We start from the raw sequence: 27,563 nt of genomic DNA on the forward strand, positions 1-27,563 counted from the left end.
CCATCACGGTCTTAAGCTTCTTCCACTTCTCAGTGACCTCTCCCAGGCCCCATTCCTCAGCTTGACCCTTGGTCTGGTGGTTGCACTATTGGTTACTTTGCTTTCTGTCTCTGGCCATCCTTTAGGGGCTGCAGAAAAGAGTTCTAAACATGGAGCTGAGGACCGGACCCAGAACATAATCATGGCCATGAAGGACCGCATGAAGATCCGAGAGCGGAATAAGCCAGAGATCTTTGAGGTTATCCGAGATGTCTTTACTGTGAGCAAAGTTGCCCATGTGCAACAGATGAAAACAGTGAAGCAGAGTGTACTGGATGGCACCTCCAAATGGTCGGCCAAAATTACCATCACTGGTGAGTAGGCCAAAGTTTAAGAGGATGGCCTAGGCTGTGGGGAGGAACCTGGGGAAGAAGCATCCTGAGTTTGAGGGAGCAGGGGGCTAGAGAGAAAGAAGATAGAATTGAGGGAAGTGGGAGGGCCTTCCTTCTCTCCTAGACCCTGGTGCCGTCAGGTATTGGGAGAGCAAGGCCAGCACCTACAAGTGATATGAATGATAATGAAGGATTTGGTAATAATCTGATGTTATATACTTGGTTAACAGTCTCATATTACAAGAGCTAGGGGTGGGGGAAACAAGATAGGTAGGAGATCAGGGAATAGTTAAACTAGCTGGGTGGATGTGGCTGAAGCATGTATATACCAATATAGGGGTAAGTGGTCAGTTAGGCCTCTGGTGAGGAGGTGGGATTCATGGGCCAACGTTTGAGAGAAAGAGGGACTGGTGGCCCAGGACTAAGCATGGATGTGGAGGACTGAGATTAGCGTTCCCTTGCAAGGAGCAGATAGAGACTTCTCTAAGATGGAAAACATATGAGTGGTGCTGTGGAGGGCTTCTGGCTTTTGGAGCATACTTTAAAGCCTCCTCCTCTGTAACTGGGTTGCAGTGGTGTGTGCCCAGGGCCTACAAGCCAAGGACAAGACCGGATCCAGTGACCCTTATGTGACTGTGCAAGTGGGCAAAACCAAGAAGCGTACCAAGACTATTTTTGGGAACCTGAATCCTGTTTGGGAAGAGAAGTTCCATTTGTAAGTCACAGAGGGCTTTGTCTTACCTGGAACTGCATGTACTTTAGAAGCAGCATTAAATCCTATTATTCTTGGCTTAGACCCTAAGAGGGATGGGGCAGAGACACTGGAGAAAACCGATTTCTCACAGGCTTCAATTGGGCAGCAGCCATTTATTTCCTGGGTTTCTTTAATAGACTATTGTATCAGGGTTACTTTACCCAGGGCCTGTCTGGGTAGGGCTATTAAAGGAGCCCCTGGGCACTCCATACTGCTATTTCTAGTGTTAGAAGGATTTTCCTACTGCTTAGTGACAAAACCAGAAACTGACCACCCTACTGTGTACCTCTCAGCCTTGCCATCCTGCCTAGGAAGGATTAGATTCTTCTGGAGAGTTGGGAAGAAATGTCCGTGCCCTACAACTGGGTAATTCTGGCTTGAAGATAGGTATCTGGGGTTTGGAGAAGTTTCCATTTCCCTTACAAGGCTCTGCCTTTTCTCCTGCCTCAGCTTCTACCCCTACTCCTTTTCCCATGGTCTCACTTTCTTACAGACTATTTCATAAGACAGTAAGGGATGGTTGTTGAAAAACGGCAAGCTCTAGTCTAGGACATGGAGTAATATTTGGAGAATCTAGATGCTTTGTCACACCCCTAAGGCCTAGTACCAGGACTTAGAGTCTGAATTAGCTAAGCAGGCTGGTTATGTAGAGACCTTCTTCTATTGGCTCCCTGGACAACTCATGTGGAAAGGGATTGGGGCCTAGTACAATTGGCCTCCAGTCCAGAGGCAGTAGTTACTGGGGGGAGCACCTGTATCTTTGAGAATCTGAGTGGTTCCTGCTTGAATTCTTTTTATGATTGATTCTAAATGAATTGGCTCTGTAGTCAATTTTGCCTGCTTTTATCCATTTAGCAAATATATTCTTAAACCACTATTCTGTACAAGACACTGTAGATAATATTGTGTGTCTAAAATGTATAAGACATGGGGCACCTGGCTGGGTCAGTTCGTTAAGCATCTGCCTTCAGCTCAGGTCACGATTCCAGGGTCCTGGGATTGAGCCCCATGTCTGGCTCCCTGCTTAGCAGGGAATCTGCTTCTCCCTCTCCCCCTACCCCTCCTTCTGCTTGTTCTCTCTCTATATATAATAAATAAATAAAATCCTAAAAAAATAAAATGTGTAAGACAATCCCTGCCTTCAAGAAGCTGCTTGTTGATTTGTCTATTTTTCAGTAGACCAGCAGTTATACTATAGTATTTTAATGGAATGTGCAAAGATATTATAAGAACACAGAGGGAAAAAGCAGCAAATTCTATCAAGTACAACTCTTGTATGAAGCACTAGGACCCAGTAAGCACCTTTGAGGGAAGGAGAGCATGGAGTACCTAGCCAAATTCCCTTTTCCAAAGCAAACATCGTAGAGAAAAATGACAATTCAACTGGGTTTTAAAGAATGATTGAACTTCACCAAGCACATGCTTAGATAAATGGGGAAGCTGGATGGAAAGCTAAGCAGATATGACCAGATGGACATATCATGAACATTAACACCTTTACTGACTCTGGGAAGGGAACTAGCAGTTGCTTCCTAGGGCTCTGTAGCATTTGTCCACCTGTTGGTATTGTCAGTACAGCTAGTTGCACAGGAAATCAGAATTGTTCCTAATTACTCTTCCCTCCCTCTACCCGCCTTCTTTGTGTCAAGGAAATAAGGATGAATAATGGTATGTAGAGCCACCCAGGCTTGACTAGGATAGTTTGACTCACTTGGAACTTTAGTACCACTGTTCCCTGACTCCTCTTCCTCAGCAGGGCCTCAAGTACAGTTGATGGAGCTTTGGGAGGGAATTGGAAGTATTAGGAATGGGTGCTGCTTGATTGGTCCCTAACAGAGCTTGCCTATTTCTCTCACAGTGAGTGCCACAACTCTTCTGACCGCATTAAGGTACGTGTATGGGATGAGGATGATGACATCAAGTCGAGAGTAAAGCAGCGGCTAAAGCGAGAGTCCGATGATTTCCTTGGCCAAACCATTATTGAGGTTCGGACACTGAGTGGCGAAATGGATGTCTGGTACAACTTGGGTAAGGAAACAGAACCAGAGAAACTTCCTGAGAAGGGACAGCATGATTGGAAAATCTGGGGGAAATCCTATCTACTAAAACCATCACTCAGTCCCTAAAACATTCCTCTATACAGAATGTGCCTTACCTGCAGAGAACCGATCATGAGTAGAGATGGGGGACAGAGGTATGGAAGTGGCTGGAACTCACTCTGGCTGGACATTCTTCAGATTTCAGAAGTCCCTTTAATCTTCATGTTCACCTCTTATGGCTTTAGCTCCCTATTCTCTTAATGGCATAAGAGAATTTCTACAGGGAATATTTGGGGTATTTGTAGATGATGTGGTTGCTGGAGTAAGTTCACCCTATTAGGTGAACCCTTGGGTCAGTGCCTCTTTTTCCTTGGGTTAAGCCAGGATAGGGGCTGTCTGTGTTATCTGTAGTTGCATTAGTATCAATCTCTGGTCTTCTTTTCTTCCTAGAGAAGAGGACAGATAAATCAGCTGTCTCAGGGGCTATCCGACTACAAATCAGTGTGGAGATCAAGGGGGAGGAGAAGGTAGCACCGTATCATGTGCAGTATACGTGTCTCCATGAGGTGAGCCAGCCCTTGGTAGATGGGGTGTCAGAAAGCTATGCTGGGAAGAACCCTTGACAGTGAATGGGATTACTGGATGGCTGAAGATCTGGGGCCTTTTTTTATTCCCTGTGCTACCCTGGAAAGCCCAAGTAATAGTCTCAGCCTTAGTTCTCTTTCACTAAAGTAAGAGCAGCCTACTGGGGCCACACAAGGAACTAGCAATGACTTGAAAGACAGAATTTCTTTGGAACCCTATTCACATTCTTCTGGACTTTGCCACCAGTTTTTGATTTTGTTTTTAACATGTATTTAACTCTTTCCTTTGCTCTGTCTCCTGCAGAACCTTTTCCATTACCTCACAGACATTCAGGGTAGTGGAGGAGTCCTGATCCCTGAGGCTCGAGGGGACGATGCATGGAAGGTGTACTTTGATGAGACTGCCCAAGAAATTGTGGATGAATTTGCCATGCGCTATGGCATCGAGTCCATATATCAGGCCATGACGTGAGGCTCCCCTGGGGCTTTGGGAAGTGGCTGCTAACTCTTGGGGAGGCTAATGAAGGCACACTGAGTGGGTGAACAGGTCCTTAGTGGGGTAGTATGCGGTGATTTGTTGCTTTCCTCCCTGAGCTGAGGTGAAGTGGGTCTGTGCCCCAAGGCAAAGAAAATATATGTATAAAGGGAGTATGTTTATCAGGAATTTAGGGAGAATGTATATATCTTTCTCCCCCAGAGTTCAGAGATAGGAAGAGCAAAGGGTGTAAAAGGGTATGCCAGGACAAACTTGCCCAAACATCCCAGGCCTGAGGAGATAGCGCATGTGTGCTTATGTATATGTGTGTGAAAGACAAGCTTTCATAGATTGGGTTGGATGTCAGAGAGGTCACTAAACTATAGGGAAAGCGTCTGTGTATGGAGTTGACCAGGACTCCTGTGCCGGAAATTTTTGCCTACTACGAGAGGAGGTATTTGTATATGGATGAGACTGCCACTAGAGCTGTGCTCAGGAAGCAGCCCCAGGTAAACAGAGGGTAACTTTTGCCCTGGATGTGCTTCATTTATTCTACAAACGTTTATCGAGTTCCTTTTATGTGCCACACATTGTGCTAGGTGCTGAGAACACAAAGATGAATAAGATGGGGCCTCCGTGCTCGGGGAACTAAGTCTAGTAGGAAAGAGAGACCCGTAAACAAACAATTGCAATATAATATGATAAGTGCTATGGTAGAAGTAATAACATGGTATTATGAGAGCATCAAAATTTTAGGGGAGGCATGTGAGGGAAACCATTAAAGAGTTGACACTTGAACTGAGTCTTGAAATACAGGAAAGGTGGAAGAGCATTTCTGGTAGGGCATGTGCTGGGGTGCTGAGATGCAGCCGACCATAGAATATTCAAGAAATTAAGAGACGTTCATTATAGATGGAGAGAAGAAATATGATGAGGAATGAGCTTTGAGAATGGCCTTGCTATCATTCTTACTCTGTTCATTCTCCCTGTTTGATCTCATCCAAATCTGTGACCTTAACCACTACTTCTGGGCCAGGGACTCCAGTTTCTTTTTCCAGATCATACCTTTTCCTGAATTTCAGATCCATTGTCGGCTGCTTCCTCAGTATGGCTAAATTCCACATCAATATCATCTCCACCAAATATGTGATATCTTCCTATATTTCGTATTTTAGTAAATGGAACAATTTTCTAGGCAGGTGTCCACACAAATTTAGGAGTCGACCTTAACTTTTCTTTCTTAATTATTACTGCCCCTTTAACTCCCAACATCCAAACTCTAAAACCTGGATTCTATCTCCTAAAAATGTTTTTAACCTATCACTATTGCTATAGCACAATAATAATGATAATAACAACAACTCCCTTGTGCATTTCCTTATGTCCCAGGCACTTGTCTAAGCACTTTATGAATTTTAATTCATTTAATTCTCATATTAACCCTGTGAGGGGGTATCATTATCTTTCCCATTTTACAGGTAAGAAAACAAGCATAGAGAAGCTTAAGTAATTTATCCAAAGTCATTGAGTAAATGGTGCAGCTGAGATTCAAACCCAATCTTGCTCTAGAATCATCTTCTTAACTATTTCTCTGTTCCAAAGAATGATTGCAGTAACTCTTCAGCTGCTCTTTCCGTCCTCATCTCATCTCTCTCCAAGCCTTCTTTTCCAATTTATCATCAAAGGGAGCTTTGTGAAAGACTGATCTGATCACACTGCACCTTTGTGTTAAAATTTACCGTGGAATTGAGGATAAACTTTTCTGTTAACTATTCTGTGGTTACTTCTCTTCTCTTGTTTCTTGATATTCCTCTAACAAATACCTGAACAGTGGCCATAACTGAGGTTTCCCAAATGAATCAGTCTCTCATGAATACATTTGTCTTTTGCAATGCAATTTCCCTTTGCCTGCACACTTCTCCATTTGATTAATTCCTACCAATCGTTTAAGACCTGGTTCAATCAACTTTTCTTTGAGAAACTTTATTCTAATCCCTTCCAGCCCCCAACCATTCTGATTGAGGTGATCTTCTTGTATATTTCTACAGTCATTTTGCCTAGCATGCCTTGGCTTATTGACTTTCTAACACTTGCTTTCTCTAGCAGGCTATCACATCTTTGGATTCTAGCACCTAGCACAGGGCCTGGCACATGATAAGCATTCATTGAGTGTATATTTGAATGAACAATTATGAAGATCCTTGTATGCCAAGGTGACTGGAAGCTTCATACACACCAGTGAGCTCTTTTAATTACTTGGTTTTTGCTACAAGCCCTGAAGAGTCTTTGAGGCTGAGGATGCTATTTTTCAGGCACTTTGCGTGTTTGTCATCCAAGTACATGTGTCCTGGTGTGCCAGCAGTGATGAGCACCTTACTGGCCAACATCAATGCCTACTATGCCCACACAACTGCCTCCACCAATGTCTCTGCATCTGATCGCTTTGCAGCTTCCAACTTTGGGGTGAGTGTGATGTAAAAACATACCTACTCATTTGTTATCAGTTAATAAAGTTTGATTTTTCCCAGTAGGTATTATAGAGTTGTTTGATATGCCTAAAATTCAGAGAGCTGCCACTTAGATAAATGAACTTGTTTCCTTATGGGTGTGTAGACTATGCTAATAGACTCTTCCTTATTTCATTATGGATAGGTGGACTTACTAATGGACTTTCCTCAGACACGGATAAATTAAGAAAGTGGAATAGCACCACTGTGATTTCAGGGGTGCCACTGGGCTCAGGCAGAGCCTCTCTAGGCCAGGGACTTGGTTGAGTCACCATGTTCCTTAGTCCTGCAAGTCCACAAGTAGACCTTTCTTAACATTATTTTGTTTCTCTCTGACTCATACCACTCAAGTTCATATGAGACTGATGTCTAAGTGAAGATACCAGTATTTCCTGAGCCTATCCCTTTTCTAGTGTTTGGACTGTTTACCCTATCCAGGATATGCCCTTTCCTGGTTTTAAGCTACTTGAGAAGTTGAATCGTTATTCAGAATGTCATCTGACATAAGCTCAGTGTAAACCGAATGAAATATCTTTGACCAACCACAAAGATTACCTCTTTAGGAATAACGTTACTGATACTCCCTAATCTACTGGGTCTCTGAGCCCTGTTTTTTAGAAGTAACCACCTTTTCTTATTTTGATCGTCTTTCTATAGATGAATTAACATCATTGATTAAGCCACTCAAATATATGTTCCTTTATCTCATCCCATTATATATATTTACGTAAGACCTAATGATCTATCATGTAATCAGTATATGAATTCTAGGAATGCATATTATACCAACAGCCTATACGCATGTGATCCCACATTTAATTATACCTTTTCTATAAAAATCAACTATTAAAATAGTTTGGTGAGCACTGGGTGTTGTGTAAGACTGATGAATCACAGACCTATACCCCTGAAACAAATAATACATTATATGTTAATTAAAAATAATTTAAAAAATAAAAATAGTGTATGTTATTTATATTAACATTTAAAAAGTATAAACTAAGGAAAATATTGTGGGACGTGATTTAAAGAGAAACCCTCTCAGGTCTGCTTGATCACCTTCCAAATAAATCACTGTTTTTCCCTCTTGTTACTACTGGTAGGCTGTGGCTATTTAACTGTTAAGAGCTGCCTGAAGGTAAGTCAGGAGACCACAGACTCAGGAGCAAGTTGGAGAATGTGTTTTGAATTTCCTTTAATTTGACTAAGAGGATTTAGAGTCCCAAAGGGATGGAGATCCATGGATCATCTCCTGTTGATTCTTATATAGAAAGAGCCGTTTCTCTTCTGGGGATGCTCTGTCCCCTTGCCAGCGTGAGGAAGATTCCCCAGTTTGAGACAGAGCTGCTAAGAAATGGGACAGGGGCCACCTATCCCAGTGCTCTGTTACATTGTTTGTTCTTCTCATGGGTGGGGATGAGATAGGATGTGTCCCTAAACCGATGTCTCCTCCTCACCCAGAGATGGTTCTCTTTCTGCTACAGTCTAGGGAACTCAGATTATTTCTCTCTTCCTATTATTTGTTTCCTACCCTCAGAAAGAGAGATTTGTGAAACTACTGGACCAGCTGCATAACTCACTGAGGATTGACCTCTCTACCTACAGGGTGAGTTAAGACATGACTGTGAGATGGAATAACAGATAATATCAAGCTCTGTCTAGAGACACCATAGTCCAATCTTGTTATAAAGATTAAAGGCAAGGAAAATTGATCCCTGTCATCGCACCTATGTGCATGGCCAGTGCCACTGACGTCTGTGGTTCTCCAAACTCCAAAGAGCATGCAGTGTGTAAATAGCAGATGTGGCTGTTTTTTATAGGCAGTTGGCTTTCCAACCATACTGATGTCACTGTAACAGACATTAGGGGTCTCCTGAGGATAATCTCTTCCAGAAATGCCCCTTTAAAAATTAGATACTTATATTTCTTTTTTGTATTTTTTCATGCTCGTTATTTTTAAGGGAAGTATGAGAATCTGGCTAAGGGGCAAGTGATTTGTAGCAGGGGTCATGTCCATCCCTAGAATGGAGGGAAGAAATAGATATACTAAGAGGGTGGGTACCAGGGACAGGGCAGGACAGGAAAATGGGCAGTTTCCCAATTCTTCCTAAGTTAGATCTTCTTAGAATGGCTTTGTTACTTGCTTTAAAGTGTTGTGAATTTCCAGAACAGGCAGTATAACCACATTAAAAAGTAAGTTTAAAAATAACCTCAAAGTCAGAAAGAAGTGGAGTTTTAATTATCTGCAATTTCAGTGTCCTCCATTTGCATGAATAATGGAGAGTTGACTGTATATCTTATATTTGGTATGTAAGTAGCCATTTGAAGGTTTAAAAAAGCAACCCTTAAAATGGAGAGTGGCTCAACATCTCCCTTCAGCTCTCCTTGGCAGCTTCCTCCTAAAACTCATGCCAAGGGGAATGAAGTGAGGCATGGTGGGAAGGTCCTAAGGAACTCACTCCAAAGCAGTTCTGCTCAGAGCTCTGCCATCTTCTGGCTCTGGAGGGAGGGTGGAATAGCTGGCGTCCCTTGCTTTGATTACTATATATCCTTGATCTCAGTCTGGTCTGTAGTGTGGCTCCACTTATATTCCAGAATATATAGTTACATTGTAACTGTTGAAGAACTCACTGTTTAGGTGTAAGAATCTTACCCAAGAAAAATGTGTATATATAAATGTGTGTGTGTGTCTCTGTTTTCATTTGTGCAGATGCTCACACATTGCATGGGAAGTAGGGTTGCTGTAGGAAGCGTTGCTTACTGGGCTGGGGATTATTAACCCCTGCTTTTGGCAAGGGCCTGTCTGTGTCAGTAGAAAAGAGAGGGAGACCTGTAGTTTTACAGCTTTTTTGTTCAGCTCAACTGGGGAAAATCCCAGCGGGTAGCAGTAAAGGAAGCTTTTTATTTCATTGCTTTTGGCAGGGAGGCTTTCATATTTCTTTTCCTTTCCTAAATTTGCTCAATTTGCAACAGAATAATTTCCCTGCTGGAAGCCCTGAGCGGCTTCAGGACTTGAAGTCAACAGTGGATTTGCTGACCAGCATTACTTTCTTCAGAATGAAGGTAAGACATAAACTGGGCCAGATGGTGATGGACTGGGCACCTGGCCACAGGAACATGGAGAATAAGAATCATTGGGCACAATCTGACGCTATAGTAGTCATCACCTCTAAGCCCACATTGCCGTACACCTGTTCCCTGGGTTACATCTGAGAAGACCATGGATCAAAAGGGATGGGATGGGCGGTTCTCCCAATCAGATATTCTAGCAATTTCATCCTAATGCAAGGCCCAGGGACCCATCAAGAGATGATGGGATCTTGAGTAGTTCGAGGGGAATTCTAGGAGGAGATCCCACTCAGGTGAGCAGGACCAGGGGCCCATATTTCTTTTATTAATTGACAGGTGCAAGAACTGCAGAGCCCTCCAAGAGCCAGCCAGGTGGTAAAGGATTGTGTCAAGGCCTGTTTGAACTCCACATATGAGTATATCTTCAACAACTGCCATGACCTATACAGTCGCCAGTACCAGCTGGTAAGAGGTTCAGGATCAGGTGGGACCAACTGTCAGTGGCTCTTGGATCCCCGGTTTTCGTTTACTGTGGTTATGGTGGAAGGGAGCTCAGGACAAAGTCCTTGATGTTCTTGAGGGTGAGTAAAGTAGAGTGAGGACCTTCTAGACCATGTGAGACATTTGTGAATTGATAGGGACCATTGGACAAGATGTGACGTAACTGAATTGAGCACAAGTGGCAATAGTAAGTTTTAGTTTGGTGCTAAAGTAAGTAACCAAAATTTGGGCAGTTTTAGGGGGTGAGTAAGTGAATTCTCAGTCCATCTCAGAGTCTTTTTTCTCTCCCAAGCTTAATTTGTTCCAGGCTGGCTTCCTCTGAGATCCATAGTTGTCTGTCTGAACTACCAGCTTGTGGAAATTTAACTTTTCCCTCTGACACTTCTCTCTGCACTGCATGGTCTTCTGAGATTTATTCAACCTTAGGTTGTTTCCATGTCTTGGCTCTTATGAATAATGCTACAATAAACATGGAGGTACTGATAAATCTTTGAGATAGTTATTTCATTTTCTTTGAATATATACCTAGAAGTGGGATGGCTGGATCATAGGGTAGTTTTCTTTTTAATTTTTTGAGGAACCTCCATACAGTTTTCCGTAGTGGCTCTACCAGTTTACATTTCCTGCCAGCAGTGCACCAGGATTCCCTTTTCTCCATATCCCAGACAGCATTTGTTATCTCTTACCTTTTGGAAAATACTCATTCTGACAGTTGTAAGGTGACATCTCTTTGTGGTTTTTATCTGCATTTTCCTGATGTTTAGTGATATTAAATACTTCTTCGTGTACTTGCTGGGCATTTGTTGTTGTTTGTTTGTTTGTTTGTGAGAGAAAGAGCTAAGCAGGGAACCCAATTCAGGGTTTGATCCCAGGACCCTGAGATCATGACCTGAGCCGAACTCAGACAACCGACTGAGCCATCCAACACCCCTTGCTGCTAGACAATTGTATGTCTTCTTTGGAGAAATGTCTATTCAAGTCTTCTCCCTATTTTTTAATCAGATTTTTTTTGTTTGCTATTGAGTTATATGAGTTCCTTATATTTTGAATATTAATCCCTTACCAGATATAAAGTTGGCAAATGTTTTCTCCCATTCTGTAGGTTGCCTTTTCATTTTGTGGGTTTTTTTGTTTTTTGGGGGTTTTTTTGTGCTACAGAAACTTTTTAGTTTGATGTAGTTCCACTTATTGATTTTTGCTTTTGTTGTTCGTACTTTGGTGTCCTATCCAAAAAATCATTGCCAAGACCGTTGTCAAGGAGCTTTTTCCCTATGTTTTCTTCTGGGAGTTTTATGTTTTCAAGTCTTGTATTTAAGTCCTTAATCCATTTTGAGTTAGTTTTTGTTAGTGGTATAAGATAGGGGCCAGGTTCATTCTTTTGCATGTGAATATCCAGTTATCCCAACACCATTTATTGAAGAGACTATCCTATCCCCATTGAGTATTCTTGGCTCATAAAGACCGTTTCTTATACAGCTAGGCAAATAGCTTCCTAGATACAGTCTTCCTCCTAATAGCATTCATGAGATTAAGGGAAGTCCTTAACCCACTGAAGGTTGGACCCACTTGCATGCTAGGTCTGTGCAGTAGCTCCTGCAGAACTTGAAGGAGCTTCTCAGAGCTGAGATGTGTATCTCTGTGTGTGATGATGTAGGGGAAGTGTCAGAGGAGACTGCCAGTGGGGGGGTCACATGGAACTAGACCTATTTAGTGAGGCTGGAGGGGGAAACTTACTTAGGCTGAGGAGTCACTGTACTCATAGCTACTGAGAGAATGAGGAAGCGGGGGCAGGCATCCTTATGTCTCCTAGACTGACCAAGCTTATCATATTAGTGCCCTGGAGCTGGGGAGAGAAGTTCTCTGGGATGGACTCTTTGTGTATAAGGACCTCCCAACAGTCACCCCTCTGACAGAACATGGGCAGTCTTGTGGAAGATAGGCTCTAGAAGAAGAAGAATACCTGATTCTAGAGGAAAGGGTATGGGGAGGGGAAGAGCAAGAGGAAGAATGGAAACATTGTCCATATTCTACTCTGACTCCCACTGTCTCCTCTGGAACAAGAAACAGGAACTACCTCCAGAGGAACAAGGACCCAGCATTCGGAACCTGGATTTTTGGCCCAAACTCATCACGCTCATTGTGTCCATTATAGAGGAAGATAAGAATTCCTACACGCTCGTTCTGAACCAGTGCGTATCAACCCACTTGGCCCTGTGTGGTTGGTGGTTGGTTTGTCCATCTGTCTAACAGCCTCTTTCTTTCCTATCTCTGTGTGTTTGCAGTGCCACCTCTTCCTCCTGTACGTCCGTCTGTCCCTCTGTTCTTTGTATCTTTCTGAGTAACTGTTTCTGGAGACAGGTGTGGAAACATAATGGGGGGCCCTACCCAGACTGAGCCAGCCTCCCTGGAATGAGAGGCCCCTGGGAATGGCTGCCATAGGAGTCCCAGGGGATCCAGAGACCATGTGTGTATGTGTCTGTTCACTGTGAATAAAGTGGGCTGATGCCCACCTCCTTGCACTTTCTCATCCACCTTCTTTAGCCTGGGCCTGCCTTCTAGCCTCATCCCTTCTCCTCTGGGCCTCACATCCCTGCCTTCTGGGCATCCTCTTCCCTGGGCCCACCTTGCCTGAGGGGATCCTCTGCCCCCACTTGTCCTCCCACTCGCTCCTGGGTCCCTTTCTCCAGATTGAGCCTAGTCCTGTTTCCTAGGCTTCTCCTCTCTTCAATCCGACCTCCAAGAGATTAGGCACATTATCTTTGGAATCAAATCAAATAGCTCTTGCTTTGTTCTCTGACTGTGGCTTCTTCCGTCATCCAGGTTTCCTCAGGAGTTGAATGTGGGAAAAGTCAGCGCAGAAGTGATGTGGCAGCTCTTTGCCCAAGACATGAAATATGCACTGGAGGGTAAGGGTGTGCCCAAGGCAGTGGGCTGTAGGCCCCTAGCCCAAGCACCTTGTTTGCTGTCCTTTTCCTCTCCCAACAATGACAAGTTCTGGGTGAATGATATTTTGGGAAACTAGAGGGATTCTAGGCCGACATGTCAGGAGTCCTTAGGTAGGCAGAGGTTCAGCCAAAGTAATAATGGAAATGGCTGTGTAGATGTGGAGTTCCCCTTCCAGCTTTAGAGCAAGTGCCTGTTTAAGACTTTCCCTAGCCCAAAGATCAACTCATCCCATGCTGGGTCTTCTCAAGTGGCCCCCTTCCTGGAGTATGGTCTTGTGAAGTTTAGCTTTACAGTTTTAAAGAATCATAGAACCTTAAATACACAGATAAGATTATTTTCTCTTATTAGAGACTGCCTAGCCTGGCTTTCCTTAAAAGCTGTTCTGAAAAATCCAGAAAGATACTTCTTCCCTCCCTTCTCCTGTAAAGCAGTGTCACGGACAAATTATTATTCATCTTGTTCATTCAGCTTTTTCTTTTATTCATTTCCTGCTTTGGTTCACAAAGATATCGCTGTCTGCCTGTATCCAACCTTCCCACTTGTACCCTTCTGTGTTTACTTATTTAGCTGCCATTCCTGTTGTTTCTATACGTTAGTTTGTCTCCTCAGTCCGTGCAAGTGGACCTACAAGGAAAGGGAGCAGTCTGGGGCAAGGACAAATCAGAGTCTGGATCTGTTATTTTGGTGGAGTGGCAGGGAAAGTGGGTAGCCCTCACTTAAACTCTTGAGGTTTAGGAGCAGTAAGTTTTGAGGTTGAAGGAAATCTTGAAGATCTGTGTAAAGTCTGAGACAGCCAGAGACTGTACATGCACATTCTGGAATTCTCTCCCAGAGCAGTGGCTGCCTCTCGCCCACACTGGCTCAAGCTTGGGGCTGTAGTCTAGGCCTTAGCCTTTCAGGCCAGTGAGGAAGTCACCTGTTCCCTCTCCAGGTAGCACTCAGCAAGCCTAATGAGGGGGGAGTATGGTCCAAGTTCTTGAAGAATCCCAGCTCTGATGGGTTTCAGGGGGTGGGGGAAGATAAATACTTGTGAAAAGTGAATCAGTTTCACAAGAGGGATAGTATGAGGTGGGGCAGAGGTTTTCAAACAGAGGTATCTTAGGAGCTGAGTGAAAAGGAAATATCCAGGTAGGAGGAGAGGGTTGCTGGGCTCCAGGCCTTTCACCTGGTGCCAGTTAAGTCAGTTCTGCTTTTATCAATCTTATATGGGGTTCTAGGTGAGATTTCTTTTGAAAGGGGAGTTCTGCTGATGTTTACAACAAACACAAAAGGATTGAAAACTGCTTTAAGAGAAAGAAATAATGCTGACCTGGTTTCAAATCTCACTTTCACCACCTAATCAGCAGTGTGTTCTTAGCCCAATTTTTGTGAGCTCGCATTTTCATATCCGTAAAATGGGAGTGATAATAGCATCTGTGTCATTGAGCTAATGAAGTAATGTGCAACATACTTGGCATACTGCTTGGCATTTACTCGGCACTGAATAAATCTTATTAAGGACAATAAGAAACCCCACAGGCTCATGAGCAGAGATGCAGTGTGAGCAAAGTAGCTTTTTTTTTTTTTTTTTTTTTTTTTTTTTTTGAGAGCAAGAGAGCGAGAGGGAGAGCTTGTGAGTGGGTGGGGAGGGGGAGGGGGGAGAAAGAGAATCTTAAGCAGGTTCCACACCCAGTGCAGAGTCCGATGCAGGGCTCGATTTCATGACCCTGAGATCATGACCTGAGCTAAAACCAAGAGTCAGACACTTAACCAGCTGAGTCACGCAGGAGCCCTGGGAAGTAGCATTTTATTAAAATTTAAATTCAATTAGCCAAAGTATAGTACATCATTAGTTTTTGATATAATGTTCATTGATTCGTAAGTTGAGTATATCACCCAGCATTTTTTTTTTTAATGACCCAGCATTTTTAAAAGATTTCACATCAGGGGAAAATGGGGCAGCTAGAACAAGAAGAGACTAGAAGCGGGGACTGCAGATGATGATATAGTAATTAGGGCTGAGGGGATGGGGTTAGAGCAGAGAATTGGAGAGGGAAGAATGGGTTTTGATAGGTACTGGAAGGAAGTTGTAACAGGACTTCATGACTGTCAGAATGTGGAGGGCAAGACAAGGGGAGGAGTTTGGAGACCTGGATGATAAAAGGATAGTGTTGATTCCAACTGTGAAAATGGTATCATTCACCCATTTTTTTTAAGTCAGTTTTATTGAGGTATAATTTACATACATAAAATAAAAACATTCTGAGAGTATAATCTGATGAGTTTAACAAAAACACACACTTGGATAACCACTATCCTAATTAAAATATAGAACAGAAAGCTTCTTCATGCCCATTTGCAGTAGATCCTCAGCCCATTCACTAAGTGCTTTTTAAGTATTTTCTTTATGTGAGGCACTGTGCTAGTTGTTGGAACCCCAATGAGATGAATGAGGCATAGACCCAGCCCTTTGAGAAGCTCACACACCAGTCTAGACAACAGACATATAAATTGGCCGTTCCAGTTCAAAGTTATAAGTGCCACAAAAGGGATAAGGATAGGGTGCTAAGAGGAGAACAGTGTAATCTACACCTGGGAGGGCTTCTAGGACCTGAGAAAAGGACCTGGGAACACTTCCTGGAGGAGGTGATATACAACTGAAACCTGAAGGATGGTAGGACTTAGCTAGTGGGAAAGGAAGGTAGTAGTGATGGGAAAGGGAGACAGGACATTTTAGGTAGGGGATACAGTATGTTCAGAGATATGGGGTCTAGAAAGACATGTCATGCTTGGGGAACTGGAAGCAGTAGTTCAGTGTGACTAGCAGGTTAGAGTGTAGGGGGGAGAGATAAATAGGAGATGAAGATAGAAAAGTAGGGCAACCAGATCATAAAGGAGGTGGTAAGCCATGTTTAAGCTTTTGGACTCCAACCTAAGGCAGTTTAGAGCCACTGAACAGCAATCCCATGTTAAGCAAGAGATTGACATGATCAGGTGTATAACGTGGAGAGGCCACTCGCTGTGGCTATGGTGTGGAAAATGGTTTAGAGTAGGAAAGACCAGGTTGGAGACTATTGTAGTAATCCAGGTTAAAAATGGTGGGAACAAGACCTAGGCAGATGACTGTGTAAAAGAAATGGATAGATTCCAGACAAATTTTGGAGGTGAAATTAATAGGGATTGGTGATTTTACTGGATGTAAATAAAGAGGAAGAAGGAAGACTTGAAAATGATGCTCAGCATTGAACAAGATTAGTGTGTGTACTCAGTTCAGCTTCAGCTGGAGATGTTAAATGGCAAAAGATGGGGACTAGAGTTAAATTCTGGCTAAGCAAGATGTTCCATCAAAGCCTTAGACAGACAATACCAGAACCAAAGAGAGATTTGGGGGGAGATAGCAGCAAGCTGGATAATTGAGATCATGAGGTTGAAAGAACTCTTCAAAGATGAAAGATGCATGGAAGGAGGAATGTGAAACCAGGGGCAGGAGATTTAGAGACTTGATTGCCCCTTTTGAGAGATTAACCATCCCTGTACTTCTGCCCCCAACAACAGCCTCAAGCAACTTTACTGGAGCATGACTCCATGGGACTTGTTAGAATAAAGTTTGACCAGTGTTTCAGCAGTCATCCTGTTCGTTCTGTACCACAGAAGTTAATATAGAAATTGAGGTTTGGGACCAGAGTACAGATAATGGATTGACAGAGAAAGGGAGAACTATAGAAATACAGTAACTTGAAGGTCCCTAGAAGAAAGCAGTTAGGGAGTTTTGGAGTGCTGGAGCAGTACAGCCTCCACTTCTAGTGGGTTACTGAACGGGAAGGAAGGAGAGCACTCCTCATGGTACCTTTTTATGTCTCTAGGTTCATGGACTGGTTTAAGGATAGCAGAGTGTGGGGTGGAAGAGAACAGGCAAGCCCTGAGAAGTCTCTTTGAAGTCCCCTGAGGTGGTGCTGCCCGCCGTGCCAGGAGATGAAATTTCCTGGGACTGGGGGCCTTTTGAGGCTGAATCCCAGGCTCCCACTTCCTCCTCAAGTGTCTGTGGTACTACCTCACAAGGGCCAGCTGCCCAGATTGCATTTCTGCCTTGATGTGGAGAAGCATCACCCCCAGAAACTCTGAGTTGAGCCATAGAGGTCACAAGGACCCTGACCTTCCTTTCTCTATTGCTCAGTACTCTTCCCCATTTGCTTGCTTTTTCCATTATATTATATGTAAGCACACAGTTGGCTTTTATCATTTCAAATTAATGCTTTATCTATACAGGGCATGGATGAAGAGAACCTATGGTTGTAGCCAGTGCTCCAGGCATTCTGGGCAGGGGTGATGTTTGTCTTGGATTCTCCAGAAGGCTCTGGAGATCCAGCTAGATGACCTTTGGAGTCCATAATTAGCATCCCATTTTTTACAGCGTGATAGCCCTTTCATCTGGCTGTGTTTCCATGGTTTCCAAACTGACTATTCTTATTTGCATACTTCTTGGAGAGTTCATTTTCTCAGTGTCTCAGCTGTGTTCTGGGGCACGTCAGTTTACCTCAAGATGCTGTTACACTCTGGTTGCTTAACTGCTCTTTCTATCAGCTTGGGCCCACTTTGGTTTTCCCTGTCTCTGTGTAGTTGTCATTGACTCATTCATGCTGTGTATAGCTGTTCATCGCTGCATCTAAGCCCATCTGAGGGAATGGCCCAGCTACTAGGATGAGAGAAGTCCTAGGAAACCACCCTCCCTCTCTAGTCCTGGGCAGTCTTCCCACTAATCAACATTAGCACCCACATCCCTTTCTCCTCTTCTTGACCAGAGGCCAGTATCTCAGTTGACACTTCCAGAAGCTAGAGCAAGAAGACTATTGACCCTATCTAGGAGTTTGGCTTAGTTTCTAAAAGAAGATTTGGGCCAGGCTCTTGGAAAGCAGAGTACTGGTAGGGGAGATGGTTGTGAGAAAGTGGTTGGGAGTCACCCTTGTTCTAAGACATCTGACAGAGCTGCCTGACCAGATCTGCTGCTTTGGGAAAGCTCAGGAACCATGGCCTCTACTGCTGGGACCTGACTCAGCCTCCTTCCCCACCACTAGAGCATGAGAAAGACCGGCTGTGTAAGAGTGCTGACTACATGAACCTACACTTCAAGGTGAAGTGGCTCCACAATGAATATGTGCGAGATCTGCCTGCCCTCCAGGGACAGGTGCCTGAGTACCCAGTGTGAGTCATCATGTGGGCACTACACAGGGAAGGGAAGGGAGGGTCCCCCCTTAGGGGGTGGGCAGGACCTGTGTCTTCAGTTCAGTTTAGCAAGCCAGTCTTGAGACTGCCAGTTCTGGGCTCTGTTGTAGAAAGAGAAAAGCATCAAACCGTGCCCTATCTTTCTGAAGACCCTAGTCTGGGGGAGCTGTTAGGCACATGGCATATGCCAGCCACTGGCTCCAATCCCCAATTCTCCTGCCTGGCTGTAGGTGGTTTGAGCAGTTTGTCCTGCAATGGCTGGATGAAAATGAGGATGTGTCCCTGGAATTCCTGCGTGGGGCCCTGGAACGAGATAAGAAGGATGGGGTAAGTTGGAGGCTTGGACTGCACAGGGGTCAGGCCAGGTCTCCCAGCAATTAGCTGCTAGCAAAAGTTCCAGGGCTTTAGTTTCTTCCCTGTGGAGTTCATAAAGAGGACTTTTGAGGGCCAAAGAGCCACCCCTGCTGGGCAGAGCCCTTTTGAACCCTATACACTTGGGAAACGGTAGTGGCTGAAGATGACGATCCTGTTGTTGGCCTTCCTTAGTTCCAGCAGACATCAGAGCATGCACTCTTTTCCTGCTCTGTGGTGGACGTCTTCACACAGCTCAACCAGAGCTTCGAGATCATCCGGAAGCTGGAATGCCCAGACCCCAACATCCTTGCCCACTACATGAGGAGATTTGCTAAGGTGACCATGACCCTCCCTTCTCCCTTCCATTCGCCTTTACCATGCTCACAGCCTCATGGTAGGTCCGAGCTCAGTTCCTCTCTGTGGTGGCCTTCAGGTAAAGTCTGGCATCACCCCATTCTCATGTGCTTGTGTCTGGGGGATACTGGTGGGTTTATCTTGGTGCTGTTCTAGTTTGAGAGGGAACTTTGTCCCTTACTGTGAGATTCCCCTGTACCTCCCTGTTGTTGTTGTTCTGGGATGGGAGAGCTAAGGGTTCCCTCTCCTTTCCTTTTCTCTCTCTTTCCCCCCCCCCCAGACCATCGGGAAGGTGCTGATGCAGTATGCAAACATCTTGTCAAAGAGCTTCCCAGATTACTGCACAAAGGAGAAAATGGTGAGGGTCAGGCCCTGGGACCCTAGAGAAGAGAGTGGAAGACATTTGAATCCTTGCTTTTGAGGCTATCCTCAGAGCTGAGGGTGGGGGTAATGCTCCTGACTTGATTCCCAGTAGGGCTTCTCTTGAGATTATGATACAAAATAATAAGAACTTGACTAGGAGTTCCTCTGAGCCTTCATTTGGTATTTTGTTTTCTACTAAGCTACAGCTTTACTTAATCTTTCTTTTTTAATAAAAAAAAATTTTATAAAACATTCAAAGAGTTAAAGGGGTAATACCATGAACACCTGAGGCCCACCACCCAGCTTTAAAACAGAAACATTTGCTCCTAGTCTTCATTCAAGGAGAACTGTCTGAATTGGTTCCAGATCTCAGTGCTTAGGAAGAGATGCATATAATATGTGTTGTAAATTCCCTGTGGTTTTTGGAGTAGTGTGAGAGAGGTACCTAGGCTGATAGGTCCTATCCTGAAAGGAGTCCAGACTCAACAGCTCCATCTGTCCCCAAAGCCCTGCATCCTGATGAACAACATGCAGCAACTGAGGGTCCAGCTGGAGAAAATGTTTGAGGCCATGGGAGGCAAGGAGGTAAGTCTCAGGGTGTGGGGTTGCTGCACTTTCCCTTTGTTCCTGAGCTCCCCGGCCACAGAACTCTACCCTCTCCTGACTAGGTATACACCAGCAATTTAGCTTAGGGTCTGGGCTGGTTTAAGCTGAGGGATTTAAGTAGGCACTGGGGTAAAGGCCCTTTGAGGGAGGAGTTAGGGGCACAGGAGGGGAGAAAAGTATACAAAAACCAGCTCAGCCAAGCACACTTTCTGTGGATACAGTTGGACCCTGAAGCTGCAGACAGTTTGAAGGAGCTGCAGGTGAAACTCAATACAGTTCTGGATGAGCTCAGCATGGTATTTGGAAACAGGTCAGTGGCCCCAAACACACAGCCGTAAGAGCCAGGTATGGCCCCTGGCCAATCCCAAAGCTCCTGCCCACACCCTCCATCCAGCTGCCGGTGTGTGGATCTTCCCTCTCCTGTTGGCTGTCCCTGTTGGAGCTGCACCAGGAGTATGCTGGAGTGGGACTGAATAGCTGGTGCTGCTCCAGGGACAGTGTGTGTTGGGGCAGGGGAGGGCTGCACTGCGGGCACATGTGTAGTTTTCAGGTGCGGATTGATGAGTGTGTTCGACAAATGGCTGACATCCTGGGCCAGGTGCGGGGCCCAGGGAATGCATCCCCCAACGCCAGGGCCTCAGTGGCTCAGGATGCAGACAGTGTGCTCCGGCCTCTCATGGACTTCCTGGATGGCAAGTGAGTACGGCACTCGACTGTCCTATGGGACAGGCAGGGCAGAGGCAATGAGATGGAGAAGCCCCTCAGGGAAGGGGACTCTCAAACTCTCACTCCAGTCTTACCTGTTACGTGGGCCTACAGCCTCACACTCTTTGCCACTGTGTGTGAGAAGACAGTCCTGAAGCGTGTACTGAAGGAGCTCTGGCGGGTGGTAATGAACACAATGGAAAGAATGATTGTTCTGCCCCCACTCACTGACCAAACGGTAAGGACACTCCCCTTCCACTTTCTCCTGCTGTCTCCCCTATCTTGCTTCACACTTCTTGATCGAGTTTGGAGTTCTCTGCTTTTGACCAATCCCCTCTCTGCCCAGGGCACCCAGCTGATCTTCAGTGCTGCCAAGGAGCTGAGCCATCTTTCCAAACTCAAGGTACTGTGGATGTATTGGGTCCTTCTGAGGCTGGGGGTGACAGGGTGCCAGGAGGAAGGAAATTTGAGCTTTGGAGACAGAAGAGGAAAGAGAATGAAAGGACCGTGTAGGGTGAGCTGGCAGGTGGGGGAAAGACTGTCATGACAAGCCCCAAGCTGTCCTGATGCTGTTGCTTTCTCTGGGTTTCCAGGACCACATGGTACGAGAGGAAACCCGGAGTCTCACTCCAAAGCAATGTGCCATCCTTGACCTCGCTCTGGACACCATCAAGGTGGAGACCTCCCCCTTCTCCAGACAGTCATACTACCCTACCTCATTCACACTACCTTATGGCCCTGGCATTCCACGCTGCCAGACTAATGTCCACTGGTCTCTTGCCACCCCACATCCAGAAGGGAGTGATTTTTTTATGTCTGTTTCTTTCTCTGCTATGTCCATATTTCTGCTTGGGAGCAACCAAAAGTTACCTCCTTTATGGTCTCAGATGACTTACCACAGACCCAGAGCACTTATTCCTGGGTTTTGAGTACAGTTCAGTTTACTTAGTTCCTTATTGCCATTCCTGATTATTTCCCAGTGGGAATTAATCTTCCAGATCCTCATACCCCAGATCTGGCAGAAATTTCCTTATTCCACTTATGTATAAATTCGTTTTGGTTTTCTACTACCCATTCCTTCATTCAACCAGGCAACATATGCACACGGCACTGTGCACTGTGAATGATACAGAGAGAATCTGATATAGTTCCTAGCTTTAAGATGCTTATAATTTGGTAAGGCTGTAATAAGGCAGGTACACATGAGCCGTGATGCAGGGCACTTGGGAGAGGTATGTCATAAGTATAATGTTGTCTGAGAGTTCAGAGGGGTAAAAGAGCACTCTGGCTACTCTCTTTGCCTGAAATGCTTCTATTCCATATTTTTGCTTGTCTGGATAGATCCATACTTCAAAGACCACATCCAGGAATGTGGCCATTCCTTACTGCTCCTATCCAAATACTCTTCACCTGAGAGATTCTGACTCTCTGTGGTATTCCTGATCTTATTGTTTATTGAAAGGCTTATTGCCCTCATCATCCTCTTTTGGCATCTTCATTGAGCTTCTGCTCAGATGTGATTTCTCTGAGGACAGTGTGGAAAGCTGCCACTCTGTAAGAGGAGGAGGCTATAGCAGGTATTCTTTTGTCTTTCAGCAATACTTCCATGCAGGAGGTAATGGGCTGAAGAAAACCTTCCTGGAGAAGAGCCCAGATCTGCAGTCCCTACGCTATGCCCTGTCTCTCTACACACAGACCACAGACACACTCATCAAAACATTTGTGCGCTCACAGACTGCCCAGGGTAAGGCCTAAGAGCTTTGGGTCCCTATCTCCGCTCCTTGATACATTTCTGCCTCTAGGGAGTCAATATCTTCCAGCCCTTAGGGAGGATCCAGGTACTTATTCAGAGAGTCTATCAAACTCAGATCTCAGGATTTCTTAAGGGACCCCAATACTCACCCCCCACACCATACCCATACCAGACAGGAAAATCACAGGGACCTGGGAAATGTGCCTGAGATTCTTTTCCCAGACATTGCCTGGCTAGTGCATGTTTATCAAGGAGTATACCCTATTAGGAAGTATCTGTCAGGAAGCCTTGAAAATGAGTGGTTGAGACACCATGAAAACTCATAGCTTTGGGAATCTTGTTGGAAGTTGTCCTGGGGAGAGAAAGCAAAAGACTACAGACTGTCTAGTGTGGATGAGGAAAAAGACTAGGAGAGGCAAACTATGGGAGCAGTTGAAGAGAAGATGTGGATCATGGGGCTCTGTGCGTAGCTGAGGTTCCAGCCTCATGGGTGATGCTAATGTATAGGGACCCAGGCGGTGGTTTTCTCCCAGTGACTTCCAGTCCTCAGAATCCCACCCTGTCTTTAGGCAGGCCTCTCTATAACAAAACACACCTACCTAGATATGGTTCAGACTCAAATTCTGCCCCTAGCCCTGGAGCAGGGCCCTCCCAGGAAAGACTTTCGGGCACATTTGTTATTTCTTCTTCCGGGGAAACCGGGTGTGATGCCTGGAGGAGTGAATCTGATGGCGGGAGCGGGAGGTTTTAGGCCTTCCTGAGCTGTGGATTCAGAGCACAGAGCTGACCTGACGGGGAAGAGGGATCTAAGCAGTTAGACTAGAGTTGATAGAAGGTGAAAAGATGCAAGGGACTTGCGGTACTGCTCCATTTTCCACATCTGTTCTTATTTCAAGTCCAGGATGGGAAGAAGAGAGAGCCAAGAAGTTATGAGCCTTGCTCAAGGGGACAGGGAGATCTTTTATGAAGCTGTACATGGAAAGACCTGTAACATCAGGGAAGGATCTGAGTTGATCCAGAAAGGCTTTTTAGAAATTCTGAGCTTTAGGCTAGATGTAAAGATGAGGAGAGGCTGAAATGGGCACATATGTGGTAAGAGCAAGGGTGGTTACTGCAGGGAGGATCAAGTGTGTGTGTGTGTGCCTTTTGTACCCATTGCTTTATCATTTAAGGCCTAGGAAATTAGAGCTTATAACATCTCTCTTTCCTGGGCTGATGGTCTCGAATCCTTCTGTCTGTATGTTCTTTTGCTTTTCCCCATGATCTGGTTGATCTTTGACCCATGAAGTCTAATTTGGAGCATTGGGGGCGTTGACCCCAGCTCTTTGACTTCTCTCTCCACCTCATCTCTGTGCTCCTTCAAGATATGTGTAGAGTTGCTCCAAATGGCTATTATCTCCTTAGACCTCTAACTGATTCTTCTTTCTCTGTCCTGCTGCTGCTACTACTTCTTGACTTGCCTGTTCTCACTCAGTGCATGATGGGAAAGGTATTAGGTTTACGGCTAATGAGGACATTCGGCCGGAAAAGGGTATGTTGTATACCTTGCATGCGTGAATCTAACATAGGCTAACACTGTTCCCTATGAACTAGAATGAGCTGCTTAGGCTGGCGATAGGGGAGCCATATGTCAAAGTTCAGAAGCTCTATCCCAAGTCTTAGAGTTGAGCAATGTATTCATACAGTCTGAGATGGAGTTGACAATAGTTCTGTCCTCAGGATTCCCCCACCCCTCCACTTGAGGACAAAGAAGTTTTATCTGGGGTGCAGGGTACCGGTATTTTCTCAAAATAGTGAGACCTCTGCTGAGGGGAGCCTACAAACTGGCCAGAGATTGGGACGGGGAAGTCGCTTGTGGAGGGATCCAGGTGTGAAAAGGACAAAGTCTGAGCAGGGCAGCCTCCCAACCAGGGGCCTCCTGGAATCTGAGGATAGGTGGGAGAGTGGAGAGTGTTGCTTTGGTGAGAAGGGACCCACATTGTTCCATTAAGACACCATGGGGTGGACATAATTCCCAAAGATACAAGGTGGCAGTACTGTCCTTCTCTCTAATATCTTTCAATGAAAAATTCTTCAGCCTAGGAGGTAAGAGAGGTTTGGGGTACCTGAGAGATTCCTGGTGCAGTTTTGGAACATTTCACCTAAGATGTTGTCAGCCTAATGTATTTTAATACACAGCTTCGTTCCTTATCCCCTTGCTTTCCCTTCTCCCATTGCTTACTTCCCCGTGTCTACTTTGAGTGATTGCTTCAGGCTTTAGGGTGTAAGGTGGTGGCCTCCTAACTCCTCAGTTTTACCTGGGGTAATTATGCCTGAAGTCTTAGAGTTCTTCAGTGAGGGATCAACTGTCCATCTGTCCTTCAGGGTCTGGTGTGGATGATCCTGTGGGAGAAGTCTCTATTCAGGTGGACTTGTTTACACATCCTGGAACTGGAGAGCACAAGGTCACAGTGAAAGGTGAGTGGCACAGACTTACAGGTCTTAGACCTTTTCTTATGCAGTGGCCTCAGTTGAAGGTAGGGGCTGCTTTATCTCAGTACTCCAACTTAGCCCTCCTCCAAAGGGAATGCCACCTGGGGGCTCAAGAACTGGGAGCACTTGGTGGGATCCCTCACAGGCTTCCCTTGTTTGGGCAGTGGTAGCTGCCAATGACCTCAAGTGGCAAACAGCGGGTATGTTCCGGCCCTTTGTGGAAGTGACCATGGTTGGCCCACACCAAAGTGACAAGAAGAGGAAGTTCACAACCAAGTCAAAGAGCAACAACTGGGCTCCCAAGTACAACGAGACATTTCACTTGTGAGTTATGGGGTAGGGAACCTGCAGGACTCTGGGATGGGGGTGAGCTGCGGGGTAAGACTTGAGAGGGGAGAGGAGGGATGGGTTGGATGATGGCTGGGGTAAATTCAGTCGAAGACTCTTTCAGCTCTGGCCTCCTCCCTTCCACCCCCGTCCCCCTGTGCTCACAGCCTCCTGGGAAATGAAGAGGGACCAGAAGCCTATGAGTTGCAAATATGTGTGAAGGATTACTGCTTTGCCCGTGAGGATCGTGTTCTGGGGCTGGCTGTGATGCCTCTGAGGGATGTGGCAGCTAAGGGCAGCTGTGCTTGCTGGTGCCCCTTGGGCCGGAAGATCCACATGGATGAGACAGGCATGACTATTCTCCGGATTCTATCTCAGAGGAGCAATGACGAAGTGGCTCGAGAGTTTGTGAAGCTCAAATCAGAGTCTCGTTCCATAGAAGAGGGGAGCTGAGCACCTAGGTTCCTGTGCCAACCTGATGGCATCAGTTCCACAAGTCAGGGCCAGTGAGAGTTACTATGTAGGGTCCTCATAGTTGAGAGGCTGACTCCTTCAGTTTAAGGAAATTAAAGGAAAAATTTGGGGTGATGAGAGTATGGCTTTTCACAGAAAGGGTCACGAATCCCTGACCAGCAGGTCTGTGGTGCTAGGAGCTTGGCTATGGGGGTTACAGCATAGGTTTTCCATAAAGGGAGAGACAGACATTTCTGAGAGTGTCAGCCATTCTTGGTAGACACTCCTTCACCCCACACCCCATCTCCATCCCTCTCTATGCCACACTTTATCCAGCTAGACCCATACATATCAACCATTAGAAGAACAAGTTTAGAGAGCCTGGAGCATGTACCTGGTTAGCTAAATGGTCAGTTGAGCCTCCAGGTGTTGCTGAGCCCTATAGTCTGGATTGGAGTATGGCCAGGGTAGGAACATACAGAATAGTATTTAGACTCTCCCTTGAGCAGGATCCACTGGTTTTGTGTGGCCCCATGAAAACAAGGCTATGAGACTGAACAAGATACCTTCTAGAAATGAGCTGTGCTAATCCTTTCCTCCATATTGTATGTCATGAGTAGAATGAGGTTCACATGATACTTCAGAGCCCTGAGCAGAATATTCTTTGGAACCCAAGCACCAGAGGCCACTTGCCCAGAAATCTCCCTCCCTTACTTCTGGAGGAAGGGGAGCAATGATGTTTCAGGGCATGAGAGGCTATTCCTTTGTGTATGTACCTGAGGCTAGTTGAAGGATCCAGGAGAGAGGGGTGTATTTTCTTCTTGATTAGGCTCTGAACAACGCCAAAAATTGTAGAAACCAGTCTAGAAGGAGTGCTCCTCACCTATGGCTACTACTGCCTTCTGGTTGTCCTCTCCTTTGCAGAAAGAATCTAGTCTTTGGCCTCACTCCCCTCCATCTAGGTCAGCTGCTGTTCCCCTCACAGATGTTCAACCCTACAGAAGGAGGTTGGACTATGATCCCTCTGTACAGGCTGGATGGAGGGGGCATCAACATTCCCTGGGAAGTCAGAGACAGACTCAGGAGGTCATATGGACTTCTCAGGCCCTTGATCAGAGATGTGACATGGTTCTTGGATATCCTTGGTAGCAGCCTCCTGGACCTCCTGAGAACTCTGTATTATCCACAACTGTACTGGCCATTACATGTAACAAGAAACTAAGCATCTTTGCTGTTGTTAATTATTGTATGTGCCATTGTTACGGGACATTTTTGCCTAGTCTATAATAAATTAACTTATAGCAGCCTTTGGGGTCTGGTAATTCTGTTAAGGTGTGGAAAGCTGTAGAAATGACTATCCTGTATAATCCTGTATAATGGTAAATTTTGTACCTGACCCTTCACTGCTCCTCCCCCCCCCGCCCCCTGCTGACTAGAGGTGGAACCTAAAGCAGCTCTGGATAAGGACCAAGCAGGAAAGCAGGAAATGGGCTAGCATCTTGGCCTTGGCCTTGACCTGAGACCACCAATCTAGTTAACAGAGTCATGGGACCCAAGGTATCAGCTTCCTGCAGAAGGTCCAGAAGAGTAGGAGATGTCATGTGCTAGTAAAAACTAATCCATGTTGTGAGGACAAGGTAAGCGTCTGCTGGGGAAAGGTGTGCCTCTGGGAGGGCTGAGGCTGCCCTGTACAGAACAGAGTAGGCCTAGGAGTAGAAATTGGCCTTTCAT

At 45.4% G+C, this 27,563-nt stretch overlaps 1 protein-coding gene across 3 annotated transcripts in view; it reads left to right on the forward strand.

Annotated features, from left to right (window-relative positions):
• The window catches only part of UNC13B (unc-13 homolog B), a 216,937-nt gene extending 189,801 nt beyond the window's left edge, over nucleotides 1-27,136 (forward strand). For 2 of the 3 annotated variants that reach the window (XM_040631566.1, XM_040631565.1), the window contains 25 exons: nucleotides 126-353; nucleotides 945-1,086; nucleotides 2,984-3,153; nucleotides 3,615-3,730; nucleotides 4,053-4,216; nucleotides 6,536-6,686; nucleotides 8,268-8,336; nucleotides 9,704-9,793; nucleotides 10,136-10,264; nucleotides 12,362-12,489; nucleotides 13,121-13,206; nucleotides 18,298-18,424; nucleotides 18,676-18,772; nucleotides 18,992-19,135; nucleotides 19,434-19,511; nucleotides 20,024-20,101; nucleotides 20,344-20,432; nucleotides 20,666-20,818; nucleotides 20,942-21,065; nucleotides 21,174-21,230; nucleotides 21,421-21,501; nucleotides 22,424-22,571; nucleotides 24,945-25,037; nucleotides 25,217-25,376; nucleotides 25,547-27,136. In XM_040631566.1, coding sequence (XP_040487500.1) covers nucleotides 126-353; nucleotides 945-1,086; nucleotides 2,984-3,153; nucleotides 3,615-3,730; nucleotides 4,053-4,216; nucleotides 6,536-6,686; nucleotides 8,268-8,336; nucleotides 9,704-9,793; nucleotides 10,136-10,264; nucleotides 12,362-12,489; nucleotides 13,121-13,206; nucleotides 18,298-18,424; nucleotides 18,676-18,772; nucleotides 18,992-19,135; nucleotides 19,434-19,511; nucleotides 20,024-20,101; nucleotides 20,344-20,432; nucleotides 20,666-20,818; nucleotides 20,942-21,065; nucleotides 21,174-21,230; nucleotides 21,421-21,501; nucleotides 22,424-22,571; nucleotides 24,945-25,037; nucleotides 25,217-25,376; nucleotides 25,547-25,832 — 3,188 coding nt within the window. In that variant the 3' untranslated portion in view covers nucleotides 25,833-27,136. Of the gene's footprint in view, nucleotides 1-125; nucleotides 354-944; nucleotides 1,087-2,983; nucleotides 3,154-3,614; nucleotides 3,731-4,052; nucleotides 4,217-6,535; nucleotides 6,687-8,267; nucleotides 8,337-9,703; nucleotides 9,794-10,135; nucleotides 10,265-12,361; nucleotides 12,490-13,120; nucleotides 13,207-18,297; nucleotides 18,425-18,675; nucleotides 18,773-18,991; nucleotides 19,136-19,433; nucleotides 19,512-20,023; nucleotides 20,102-20,343; nucleotides 20,433-20,665; nucleotides 20,819-20,941; nucleotides 21,066-21,173; nucleotides 21,231-21,420; nucleotides 21,502-22,423; nucleotides 22,572-24,054; nucleotides 24,112-24,944; nucleotides 25,038-25,216; nucleotides 25,377-25,546 lie in introns of all 3 variants that reach the window. The other variant, XM_040631563.1, reaches the window with a different exon arrangement.
• The last annotated feature ends 427 nt before the right edge of the window (nucleotides 27,137-27,563 follow it).

The sequence above is a fragment of the Ursus maritimus genome, unplaced genomic scaffold, assembly GCF_017311325.1.
Source record: "Ursus maritimus isolate PB19 unplaced genomic scaffold, ASM1731132v1 scaffold_17, whole genome shotgun sequence".
In the NCBI taxonomy this organism is placed as follows: Eukaryota; Metazoa; Chordata; class Mammalia; order Carnivora; family Ursidae; genus Ursus; species Ursus maritimus.